The 12,251-nt window shown below is 40.9% G+C and overlaps 2 protein-coding genes across 3 annotated transcripts in view; one reads left to right on the top strand and one right to left on the bottom strand.

The window, feature by feature from the left end:
* The first annotated feature begins 4,180 nt into the window (after window positions 1–4,180).
* tnfb (tumor necrosis factor b (TNF superfamily, member 2)) lies at window positions 4,181–5,390 on the top strand. Its single transcript, XM_068569648.1, has 4 exons — window positions 4,181–4,369; window positions 4,479–4,533; window positions 4,642–4,701; window positions 4,930–5,390. Exons 1-4 carry the CDS (start codon window positions 4,181–4,183, stop codon window positions 5,388–5,390), a joined length of 765 nt encoding a protein of 254 aa, XP_068425749.1.
* Window positions 5,391–7,032: 1,642 nt separating this feature from the next.
* Window positions 7,033–12,251, bottom strand: part of gabbr1a (gamma-aminobutyric acid (GABA) B receptor, 1a) — a 62,694-nt gene continuing 57,475 nt past the window's right edge. For both annotated transcript variants that reach the window (XM_068570790.1, XM_068570788.1), the window contains 3 exons: window positions 11,421–11,549; window positions 10,518–10,661; window positions 7,033–9,216 (listed from right to left, as the gene is read on the bottom strand). In XM_068570790.1, coding sequence (XP_068426891.1) covers window positions 8,932–9,216; window positions 10,518–10,661; window positions 11,421–11,549 — 558 coding nt within the window. In that variant the 3' untranslated portion in view covers window positions 7,033–8,931. The remainder of the gene's footprint in view (window positions 9,217–10,517; window positions 10,662–11,420; window positions 11,550–12,251) is intronic.

The following is a 12,251-nucleotide window of genomic DNA, read 5'->3' as shown; positions in this document are numbered from 1 at the left end:
GCCTTTAGTTTGTATTGTCTTTTAAAGCCATTTATTGTATGTTTTCTTAACATCTTAAGTTTACTGTATTCTCAGCTGCAGAGGGGAGTGGCTTTGGGAACAGGTGTTGGGTAGAGGCCTAATTGGCCTCAGCTGATCGGATGTTTTTTGTCTCCTCCCTATACTAAGCTCAGTAAGGATGGAGGCAAGAGAGGGAGAGCAATGGGCACAGTCAGCCAGAGTGCGCAGCGCACAATAAAAGCATTCATAAAACAAAACATGACCTTACGGTTGTTGTTATTGATGCTGGGGGAGGGAAGGAATTGGGAAGTAACAGGAGCTTGTTACCTATTCTTATGCCGTTGTAAAACACTTTGACTTGCCTCGTGTCTGATTGAGGCTATAAATAAACTGACAATGATGTCTATCTGCGCTTTATCATGTCCTTCTGCTGGTTGACGGTTACCTGAGGTTATTTGGCCGTACAGCAAAGGTGAGACCAAAACACCTGAGCTAAACAAGCATGGTTACCCACTCCTCTCAAATTACATAGCGGAGCATTTAGCGGCTAAACAGTCAGTCATTTCCTTCAGGATTTGGCAGCGATGAAATTGAAGCTAAAAAGAGAATGAATGTCCGACATACCTGCTGCAGATGGACAGAAACACTCCAGATGGATGCAAAGTTGATGTAGCATTGCATTCAGAAACTTTCTAATCTCTGTGCTTATCTCAATGGCCATTTCTCTCACTAAACAACAAATGTGTTTCTTATTACTTAGTTTATGTAAAAAAAAGTTTGACAGGGTAAAATCCCTGAGCCTAAATAAAGATCATTTCATGGTTCTGAAAAATGTAAGAATTGTATCTCATCTATTGGGTTTCTATGAGTTCCTGAACGAGGCAGAGGAGGTAAAACACCTAATAGTAGGTGAAGCGTAGCTTCTTGGAGGCCTGGCGGAGGTTTGTAGGCCACCAGACGATACAGTCTAGTGGGAGCGGAAGCCACCTTGCATCTGTAGTGAAACCTCATTTTGGCCCAGTTTAGTTTAGTTCCCTTACACATCAACAGCTCCCTCTGGGCCCACACACGGCAACACTGAAGAAGGAATGATGAGAAGGAAACCAATACCTCCTTGATGTGGATTGTTTTCTTTTAAAAAAAAGCTGGCACCTGTAATTGTGTCACCACTCAAATCTGAAAATGAAACTCGTGGCATAAACATGGCATCTTGTTCGCCTACAACAGCTTCCTTCCTCCACTTCCTGCCTCCTTACACCCCCCTCCTTTCTTACTTCCATCCTTTCCTTCCCGCTCTGATGTAATCTTTTTCTGAATTGTGGCTGAGCTCCACTGTGTGATGACCGCACAATCCTGGGATTTCATGATGCAATCCAAGACCAAAATATGCAAAGAACAAAAGAGGGTTTTTTTTTCAAAGTGTTCCAGACATCAGGGGAATATGTCACCATCCGATTAGGAGAGAACTGATAATGATACGGGCTCACAGGGAAAGGAAAAGGGCACCCAGATATGAAGGCTCAAACTGGGCAGGTTTAATTACCAGTTTTATATTACCCCGGTTCCATGAAAAGAGGTATTTGTCTGTTGGAGGAATCCAGTGGGAGTTTGTGGTTTACATATTACAGATGACCTCTGATTTGGAAAGTGTGTGTTTGTGTCCGCTGTGGTGAGAACGGCAGGGCACATTCAGACAATTATGGTTATTTTTCTTCATTAATAATAAATGTTGTGTATTTTACAAGAGAAAAGCATCAATAAAGAACGGGAACCAAGTGTGGTTTACTTTGTGTCTTTTGATTTATGACAATGATCCATTTGTCCTATCCCCTGGGTGAGGTCTTCCCCCTATTCTTCAAATATTGCATATGAATATCCTTTAAAATGCCCATTTATTGTATAAGACTGAGGTTTTTTGCAGGCACCAGTAGAACTTTCCAAAGATACAAATCTCTTCTTAGCACAACTTCTTCTGTTATAAATCCAAGATACAAAATCCTCCTGTCCAGGAATTGTACAACTTAAAACGGTGAAAGATAGACTCTCTTAAAATATGTAAATCTTTTTCACGTGGCTTGAAATTCCTTGAAAGATGAGCATTCATGTGGCCACATATTCTCCACCACTGCTGTTCTTTATTCATAATGCGACCTAAGAAAAATTGTACTTGTACTTTTCAAGAACTTATGTCTTTATGGATCCGTAAACCCTATCATGTTTTGTTTTTTAAAATATTACAATTGTGAGTCGTACCTGAGTTTACTGTACAGTTTGAGGTCACCTGATGTCATAACCATGAACTTTATTTGGAGAACCTTCTTAAGAATAATCAAGAGGTGGTGGGGGAGTGAGCAGGAGGAACTGCAAAGAAGCAATGCATCTATGTGTGCGTTCGTCTCTCGGTGCAAAGCATGATGATGACGATGATGTCATCCGGCCACATTTTGCGGTTGTGTTTGCATGTTGGAATTAAAGAGTCAGAGACGGAGGTGAGATTTCACTGATTTTACTGATAAGGAAACACACACGTAAAAATACAGTGTTAATATTTAGCTACGAAACACTTGTGACCTGGCAAGTACCCAGGACACACAAACACACAATTCACTCAAAGCCACTGAGCAAAGAGGTGAAACAATCATTGACATGTGAAGGGAAAGTGAACGAGAACCAGACAAGCGTGTTGCTTAAAAAACAAAACACTGCAGGACGGCAGGACTAACGAGACATGTCGTGTGGGATGAAAAGCCCAAACACAGAAAGTCTGGTGAGAAAGTGAAATAGGGAAACAGAAGCAGAGCCAGTTTAACCAGTAAGGAGAAGTGGAAAAGCCAGTTTGAGTTGCATCACCTCTCAGTTCTGAAACAGAAAGATGAGCGTTGCCAAGTTTTGCTTCGACATTGTTTTCTCTTTGGAGACAAAAATATTTTTTTTTTAAATAAACTTGTGTTTTTATCTGATGATGTCATCAGGAAAAAGGGACATTTTACATCTATACATCTATTTGAGCATATCTTTGAATGTTTATATTTTGTTTTTAGGTTTCTTTCATTGTAAATCTTTCCATGTAGTCATGGATATTATAATGAGGTCAGATCTCTTTTGAAAATGTAATCTTAAGCTGAGTTAACAAGACTTTAAATGAGTACTTGTATATTTTGGGTAATATGTTGTAAATCATGTGTGTAAAGCAGATGACTAACATGGAGTTAAGAGCTTAGGTATTTGGCTCAGCTCACTGACACTCTGCTTTATTTGTTTATTGACAACTAACACATATCCTGTGTGCATCCAAAAGGGGTCTGGTTTATAAATACAAATGGATCTTTATAGGACGAGTTATGGTTGTTGACACATGCTGCACATAAATAAACACTTAAAATTGTATCGACAACAACTCTCTGGAGTTGTGTACATTGCCTGTTATAATATCCATAAAGTGCCTGAAATGCTAAATCAGAATTCATAAAGTAAACTGTCATCAAAATTGGTGACAAACAGGTGAATTGTTTACACAATCCACACATTTTTGTGGCATTTCAAAACATCTCGTCTGACCACTAATCGTAGGTGCAGCTGTGGATTCATGTGTGAACCTCAGCAGTCACAAAGATTACAATCTGCGGGTGGCTCAAGTCGGTAATGAGCTCAATATGTTTGTGACTTTGTGTCTGTCTCAATATGTACAGTATTTGTGTTTGTGCATGCATTTCTGTGTGTGTGTGTGTGTGTGTGTGTGTGTGTGTGTGTGTATGTGTGTGCGGTTGTGTTACAACACATTGGCATTTTTAAAAAACCCAAAAGTAGAAACAACCACTTTCCCATCCTGAAACCACAACTCCTGTTGAGTTCCACGCTCTGGTAAAACTCCACCAAAGATTCTGTGACTTTTCTTTCCTTGGCTCCTTTCTCTCCGTGGCCCAGGTTGCTCAGTGCTGCTGCTGCTGCCTCCCGCACTGTCTCCGCTTACAGAGTGACATCACTGGAGTTTCCCCTTTACAGGAGCAGCTGCAACAGCATAAATACTACAAGCTCTCTGGCAGAAGTTCACTCTTAACACAATAGCAACACTAAGAGAGAAGTATCGGCGCAGAGCACTGGAAGCACCTGAAGACACAGACACAGCGTCCAGTGTTTAGTTGGTAGATCTTCTCAAGAGGCGTTAAGAGTTGTGCGCAGTATGGTGGCCTATACAACAGCACCACGTGACGTGGAGATGGGTCTTGAGGAGAGGATGGTGGTGTTGGTGGAAAAGAAGTCCTCCACAGGGTACATGTGGAAGATGGCCGTGGCTGTTCTCGTTGTGGTCCTTTGCCTGGGGGGCGTTCTGCTGCTTGCATGTTACTGGAGTGGAAAGCCAGATTTAATGGTAATGACAATCTTCCTTTATTTAATCTTTTAAAACCTTGTATTTTATGTAGAAACTGAACATTTCCGAATCAACGTCTCTAATCAATGTGTTTTTTCTCTCCACACAGACACAATCAGGCCACACAGAAGCGCTAATCAAGAATGACACTGCTGAGAAAACAGGTGATTATATGCATGGGTGATCAGGAACAACGCTTTGTTGTGTGATATATATATTTGAGTCTTCGTGGATTATTTGAGATAGGCTCACACGTGTCTTCCTCTCCTCAGATCCCCACATCACGTTGAGGCGAATCAGCAGCAAAGCCAAGGCAGCCATCCATTTAGAAGGTGAGTCATCATGCACTTGGCGATCAAAAGAGACTCTTCATTCTATGTATGTGATATTTGCAGCTTCCTTTTTCAAAAGTCTGTCAGTCAATAGCATTTAAGGAAGTTGTTCATTGGCTTCATGTTTAATTCCGCTTTCCTAAAAACAGACCCGTTGATTAAACACCCAATGGAGGGAAGCAAAGTGTTTCAAGGCTGTAACAGTGCTTACGCCTGCTTTGTTTCCAGGTAGCTGCGAAGAAGACTGCGAGAGTTTGCAAGGTGAAATCGAGTGGAGAAGCGGTCAAGGCCAGGCGTTCGCTCAGGGCGGCTTCCGATTGGTGAACAACCAGATCGTTATCCCACAAACAGGCCTCTACTTCGTCTACAGCCAGGCGTCGTTCAGAGTGTCCTGCAACGATGGCGATGAGGAAGGAGCAGGAAGACGCCACACGCCTCTCAGCCACAGGATCTGGCGCTACTCAGACTCCCTAGGCAGGAAAGCCTCGCTGATGAACGCGGTGAGGTCGGCATGCCAAAACACTCCACAGGAGGACAGCTACAGAGACGGACAAGGCTGGTACAACACCATTTATCTGGGCGCAGTGTTTCAGCTACACAAAGGAGACCAACTGTGGACGGAAACCAACCAGCTACCAGAGCTGGAGACCGAGGACGGCAGGACCTTCTTCGGCGTGTTTGCACTTTGAAATAACTCTTTGCTGTGGTAGCAACAAACATGATACAGTGCCATATGTTTTGGCTTTGTTTTTTAACATTAAGTATGTTTTCTTAATTTATTTTTGTATTATTATTATTGTTATTGTTATTATTATTATTATTATTATTATTATTATTATTATTATTATTCATCTCATGGTGATGGTAGAAATGTTGAAATCTCAATGGAGATGAAGCTTGTCGCTAAACAAGCGGTGCAGATTTAAAAAAACAATCATATAAACTGTAACAGTTTGCAACATTTGTTTCCATTTTAGGCACTTTTTGTACATTATTTATGCTGAGTGGAGATTGTAGTACACCAGACTCCCTCTGCTGTGTAAGATACAGACACAGCTCTTTACTGGAGAGTTTAGGTTAAACTATTATCACAACATGTATGTATTTATTTGTATTTATTTATATTTAAATCGTTGGGAATAGGTGTTAAAGATTTTATTTATATACTTGTGCACATGAATTTAATTAAAATGCCAAAAAAAAAACTCACAAAAAAGACCCTGATGAACTAATTTCATAGCTGAGATAGAAAATAGAAAGTTGAGTTGACAAACAGCAGCCAGCCAGGACAGTATCACACACACACACACACACACACACACACACACACACACACACACGCACACACACACACACACACACACACACCACACACACCCACACACACACACACACACACACACACACGCACACACATTTAACACACACAGACTGCAGCAGACTCGGCCTATTTGGCAGAGGTTGCTATGAAATTCCTCCACACCCAGCAAATACTTCCTTTGTTGAATCAGACAACATGAGGGGAATTTCCTACTTTTTGTGTGCTTGCTGAGTGCTGTGTCAGGTGGAGGCCCACAGAAGCCTCAACCCAGAGCGGGTTTTCCCCAATGACAACCCAGCCCACCCTCTCTCCCACACACAACCTCCCTCCTCCTCCACACCACCAACCCTTTTCCTGTATTACCACATACTTCATCTTCAGTCAGCTGGAAAGAGACATGACATTAGAATAAGAGTGTGTGGTTTCGTCACATTGTTGTCATGTGAAAACACTTCTGATAAAAATATCTGATGGACTTGAACACATTTGTCTACTTTAGTTTCTTTTTATCCAAACATTCACTAATTGTCTCTGGAACAGGGTTCCCGCTGGCTTTCACAGCTGGTTGAAAACCGATTAACATGTTTGTTTAATGATCTCTTCTTCTGGGTTTATTTGCTCTTTGACTACCGCAGGTTAACCTGGAGAAAGATATCAAGTTTTACTGCCAAATATACTCAACCTGACAGGCTTGATTGTTCAAAATGTCATTGGGAGTCAGAATCGCAATACATAACTAGTGACATCTAGCGGATGATGTAATCATGCTCTTGTGTAACTCATATGGAGACTCTGTAAAGGAGCCGTTTCATGTTTATTAAAAAAGCAATTATGGAGTTTGGGTTTTAGTCAACAAATAGGATGTGAAGCGTTACCTGAGCTGAAAAAAGAGCTGAAAAAAAATCCACACAAACGTTTCAAACTTTCTTGTAGCTACAGTTCCAGTTTTGCTCAACAGTGAAGTACGTATTTTGAAAATTACTAAAGTTATCACTGCAACACAAAAGTAATCAATGGAAAAACAATTATTTATTTATGGTACACATATATTTGCATACACATACTCTGAAATATATTAACATTTAAGATCGTAGATATAGTGAATACAAATATCCCCAAATCCATGTATATTGTCATATATGTGCAAGATAATAGAACATTTCCTTAATTATATCTGCATTCATATGTTACACTTTCTGATCCAAGTACAGCAAAGTTAATAAATATGGCCTATTTCATTCATTGATGTCCTCCACCATACCCTGAGCTAAAATGAAAAATAATAATATGTATTAGAATAATAGCAACATAAAGTGGAGTAACCATAGTTTGTTTGTTGTAAAGTGCACACTGGCATATATATATTTTTAAAAATATTTGATAAAGTATTGTTTTACATGCTGATAAAGCTGTTCAGGTTGATTGCTTTTATAAAATCTGGAAATAGCTCATGAATGAAATAGTACATTCAGATTAACCGCTGAATAAATATAGTATGTCACATTACTTTACTCATATCCTTCTTTGATACATTAACAGTTCGCTCCACAGGCTAAATGGAAAAAAAAAAAAAAATTAACATCCATCCAGATTGTCTGTTATGGGAAAACATAAGTTTAAACATCCTTTTGAAATAAAAAAGAAAGGCTCACAAGGATGACGTGTAACAGGTTCACGTGTATAAAACTGTGCTTTCTCTGAATATCTACAGGATTAGCCATCGTAGAAGCCCCACATCTCACCGCACTGCTGCTGTAGAAATATAAATTGGCTTTCATTTCCAGGAGGCAGAGAGTACAAACTATTCTTCTGGCAAGTTGTAAGCTTTCCCTACAAAATGTGAGAATCCGCTGCAGTGATTGTAGCTGCAGCAGTCGCCGGCGATACATAAGATGCTGGATGAGGGGTTTATTTGATGGCTACTACTGTACTACACTGCTGATAGATACAACACAAACGGAAAAAAGATACATTTTAAAACATTTTTTCAAATGGCAAAACTATCTAAATGTTCCCCTTTACATGAGCGAGCTGGGATCACTATGTTCTTTCAAATGGATCTGACATTTAGCAGAGGACTGGACTTTTAAGATGCAGTGTTGTACTTGAATACACAATCTTGAAAACAGACATACATGCCAAGCTCATAGGCCCCCTTCTAAATTATGGCTGTTTAATAATGCACATTATTAGGATTTCCATAAAGTTGCGCTCAACTGCTCATCAGGGGAAACTTTCGGGGAACGAACTGTACAGTGCTTTGTCCCTTTGTAAATTCCAGTTTTCACGACTCTCATGAAAAGTAAACAAATAATTTAACAACAACTGCATGACGAAACAGATCCGATATTACAGAACAATATAAATCACTACTGTATGTGCTTGCCTAGTCAACAAACTCGAGACAAAAAGGTGGCAACGATATAGCAAAGACACAAACACAAATGTTTCCTTTTGAGATCCTTGACGTGGTGTCGGCACAACAGAACGAGATAACGAACGGGGGAGAGGAATGATTGGGAGGTCTATCTCTGTTCACGTGACCCTCGAAAAGACCTCGAGTGCTGCAAGTCGGACCAGTCACTAGTGCCTCGTCGCTGGGTCGAACACTATGAGATCAAAGCTGTGAGGACGGTTGTTTACCCGCGTGACTCTCCCCGAAGCTGCCAAGTGTAAAGCACTCCTGTGTACTTATTTGTGCTTCCTTGCCGTATTTTAAAACAGTGTCACTACACCGCTGTGCTCGTCGCCAAAACAAGTGAAAGTCACAGTGTCTCATTGTGTTTTGTGTCCCCTGTGTGTGTTTGTGTGTGTGTGTGTCTGTGTGTGTGTGTGTGTGTGTGTGTGTGTGTGTGTGTGTGTGTGTGTGCGACTGTCTCCCCTTCCCCAACCATCTCCCAGTGCCTCGCCTATTTATACAGCAGTGGGATCTGGCTGTTGTGACAGTGGTTGCGGCTCATCTTGCTGTCAGCTGGGTAGAGGTTGGAGGAGTTGGAGAAGGAGGGCGGGAGGGAGTGATTGTCCGTGGTGGGGTTGGGGTAGCCGGGTGGGGGAAGCAGAGACTTGGGATCCGGCTGTGAGGAGGGCAGCGGGGCATTGTGGTTCTGATTCTGGCCGGAGGAGGGCCGGCGGCGGTTGCGGAGAGCCTGCCGCTCAGCCAGCTGGTTGCGGAGCGCTGATACCCTCTCTTCTTTCTGAAGACACAACAAAACGAGAGAGAGATTGTTGTCGAGCCGGAGCACTTAACTTAACCCCTTCACCTCATGTTCAGCTTTTGCAGGCCTTTATTAGCATTTATAGCACTAATTGATTGCTATTAATGAGTTCTGTACTTTCGCAAGCAAAACATTTCAAGACCTAAAATATGAGGATATGTTGCTTTTTCTAGTAAAATATGATAATGAATAAAATATTTGTCCGACAGTCCAAAGACCCTGGCAAACTGATGAGCATTATTCCACAATTGTGTAAAAAATAATATACTAATTAGTTGATTAGTTACCTTATGTACTGAAACATTTTCAATCCTTTTCAGATTTACAGTATATTGTGAATTCATGCAGCTACTCTTCCATGATATTATTGCATAAAATCTGTCAAGTTGTGAAAGCAAACCATAGAAACAAGGTCACATTATCAAAGAAAACCTCCAAAGAATAGCATGCAGTACATGAAGCAGTGATTGCACAGGCTACATGTTTACATAAACCTATGTCTCCATTCTTACGTAACACTGTGTGTTATTCTTATATTATATTATCTCTACTTACTTATATTGTGCAGCATTCTGTAATTTCTGTTATACTAACATAACTACTAACTGTACTATAGAATACTATACATCTTATGTGTATTCTTTCTTTTTTTTTTTTAAAGAATCCTTTATTAATCCCACAGTGGGGGAATTATTCTCTGCATTTTACCCATCCATAGTAATTAAGGAGCTTTGTGCTGCTGTGAAGCACTGGGGCTTCAGTGTCTTGCTCAAGGACACTTCAACATGAAACTATGGGGAGAAAACAGGGACCCAACCAGCTTCCTTGGTAATCTTTTTTTTTTTTTTACAAATATGAGTATTTGTTTTGTACATATATAACTTTATTTGAATTGTTTTAACAAAGTGATTGCACATGTGAGATGGAGCAATCTGGTTTACTTGAAAGGGATTTAAATTTTCGTTAATCTATTAATTAGAAAAGCATGGATGGAGGAGTCTCAAAAAGTTGGACCATTTTGTTCCAATGTTGTTGGGGCAGTGGGGCCCGAACATTTTGCTTCCTCCAAAGTGGAGCGTGACAGGAAAAGTTTAATAACCACTGACTTAAACCCATCCTCCGAAATTTAGGATTTATAAGCATCTATTAACTTTTATAGCAATAAGTGATTGTTATTAATTAAGGATTATACATAGGTACATGTCTGGCCTTTGGACACGCATGTTTACCAGTAACACAATGTGTACAGTATGTGTCTGTATGATGTGAAACTTCTTCACCTCCTGGATGATCTTTTGCAGTTCCCTGTTCTCTCTCTCCAGCTGCCGGGACTTCTCCTCGTCGTTGTTGTTGGTGGACGAGCCGGTCTTCAGAGTGTCCTGTTGCTCCGACTGCCACTCGCCGCGCGTGATAAGACGCCGCATCTGGACCGCCAAAAGGAACAGGAAGCCAATAATGAACACAGATCAGGAGAGTACAGTGCGCTGAATGAATAATAGATCTTGTGAGAACACATTTTTCGTATTTGCAGCCAAATCTCTCACATTTGAAAGTTTATTTTGGCAACATCTTTGCTTCTCAGCGCTCACTGCTGTGCGTTTTCCGGACTGCGCCAAAAACAGCCAGACAATCAAACGGTGGGGATTGTATCGTGAGGTTTTTTTTTTTTTTTTTGGATTTCCTGTCCATGTTGTTTGAATTTCTGTAGGTGGCACTCTTTCCTCTGTCTGCACATTCTGCAGCAGTGCTAATGTGCACTACCCAGCTCTTCCTCTATTTATTCCAAACAGCACTGTAGCTGCTGCCAGACACTTAAAATGTCTCACTTTGTTTGTGCCGGAGGACTTTTTTTTTCTCCTAACACCAAATGCTTAATGCAGCCACACATCTTCAAGCTTGTTTTATTAACTATTTTACGTCACAGATTATTACCATAACTAACAGATTAAAGGTTTGATCATTGAGCTCCTTATTTGACGCCACTGCCACTTTAAACATCAAATAAGAAATATCAGACAATATCAGAAAGTATCATAGGTTTCTGAGTTTCATGCACCATGTAGTACATGCTGGACCTTCTCCCTCAAGACCGGCACATATTGACCTTTGGTTTTACTGCAAGACAAGTGTACTTTTCAGTGTGTGCAGCATTTCCTAGAGGTATCGGTGACGAATCAAAGCACCTTGGGTACGAAAAGCACCACCAGAGTGATGTAGGCAGAGAAGACGACGGCGAGAGCGGCAAAGGCAAAGGAGGCGTCCTGCTGCGAAGACAGGATCATGGTCACTGGAGCCGTGATCAGGCACAACACCTGCCGGAGGAGAGAGACACGGAGAGGAAGAGTTGAAGAATAAAGGAATTGGAAAAAGTTCCAGTGAGGTTTATAGTTGTAAGAAAGAAGGGCGGCAGATGAAGTAAGAGGAGAGGAGGTGGAGAATAAAATAGAGATGGAGAGCGAGAGAATGAGAGGGGAGGAAAATCACATCCATAAAAGCATTAGGCATCTGTTTATCATTCCGCGGAGGGCTCCCATGTGAAAACAGCATTAAAAAGTCATGACTGAAGTGGCAACAGCGCGCTGACAATCACCACATTGTCATCTCATCAAGGCCTGGAGCTCACAGCTTGGTAAAGAGGAAGAAGGCCTCTTCACAGACACCATTAACTATTGACATCATCATGAAACTGAAATGTGTATATCAGAACATAAAATAACATTAGACTCATATTACGGAACCATGTGATGAAACGAGCGCGCAAGCTGCATTTAATGCTCTCATGAATAAGCATGAACGATAAATCCTCTCCTTGACAGAGATCAATGCGTTTCATAATTACTTAAGAATATGCTGATGAATGTGGAAGCTCGTTAAAATGCCCCCTGTTTTCCTTGTTCATAGAAATCAAGACAAACAAGAAAAAAAAATGCTCCGGTGGCATTTCGAGTGACAGAGACCACTTTTCCCAGATATTTGACATCAATTACAAAGTTACACAAAGTGTCAAGAGTGTC

This window comes from Clinocottus analis, unplaced genomic scaffold (assembly GCF_023055335.1).
Source record: "Clinocottus analis isolate CAN_PGR_092001 unplaced genomic scaffold, fCliAna1.0.p SCAF_9, whole genome shotgun sequence".
NCBI lineage: Eukaryota > Metazoa > Chordata > Actinopteri > Perciformes > Cottidae > Clinocottus > Clinocottus analis.
The sequence above is the reverse complement of the archived record's forward strand: the minus strand, read 5'-3'. Positions and strand labels throughout refer to the sequence as shown.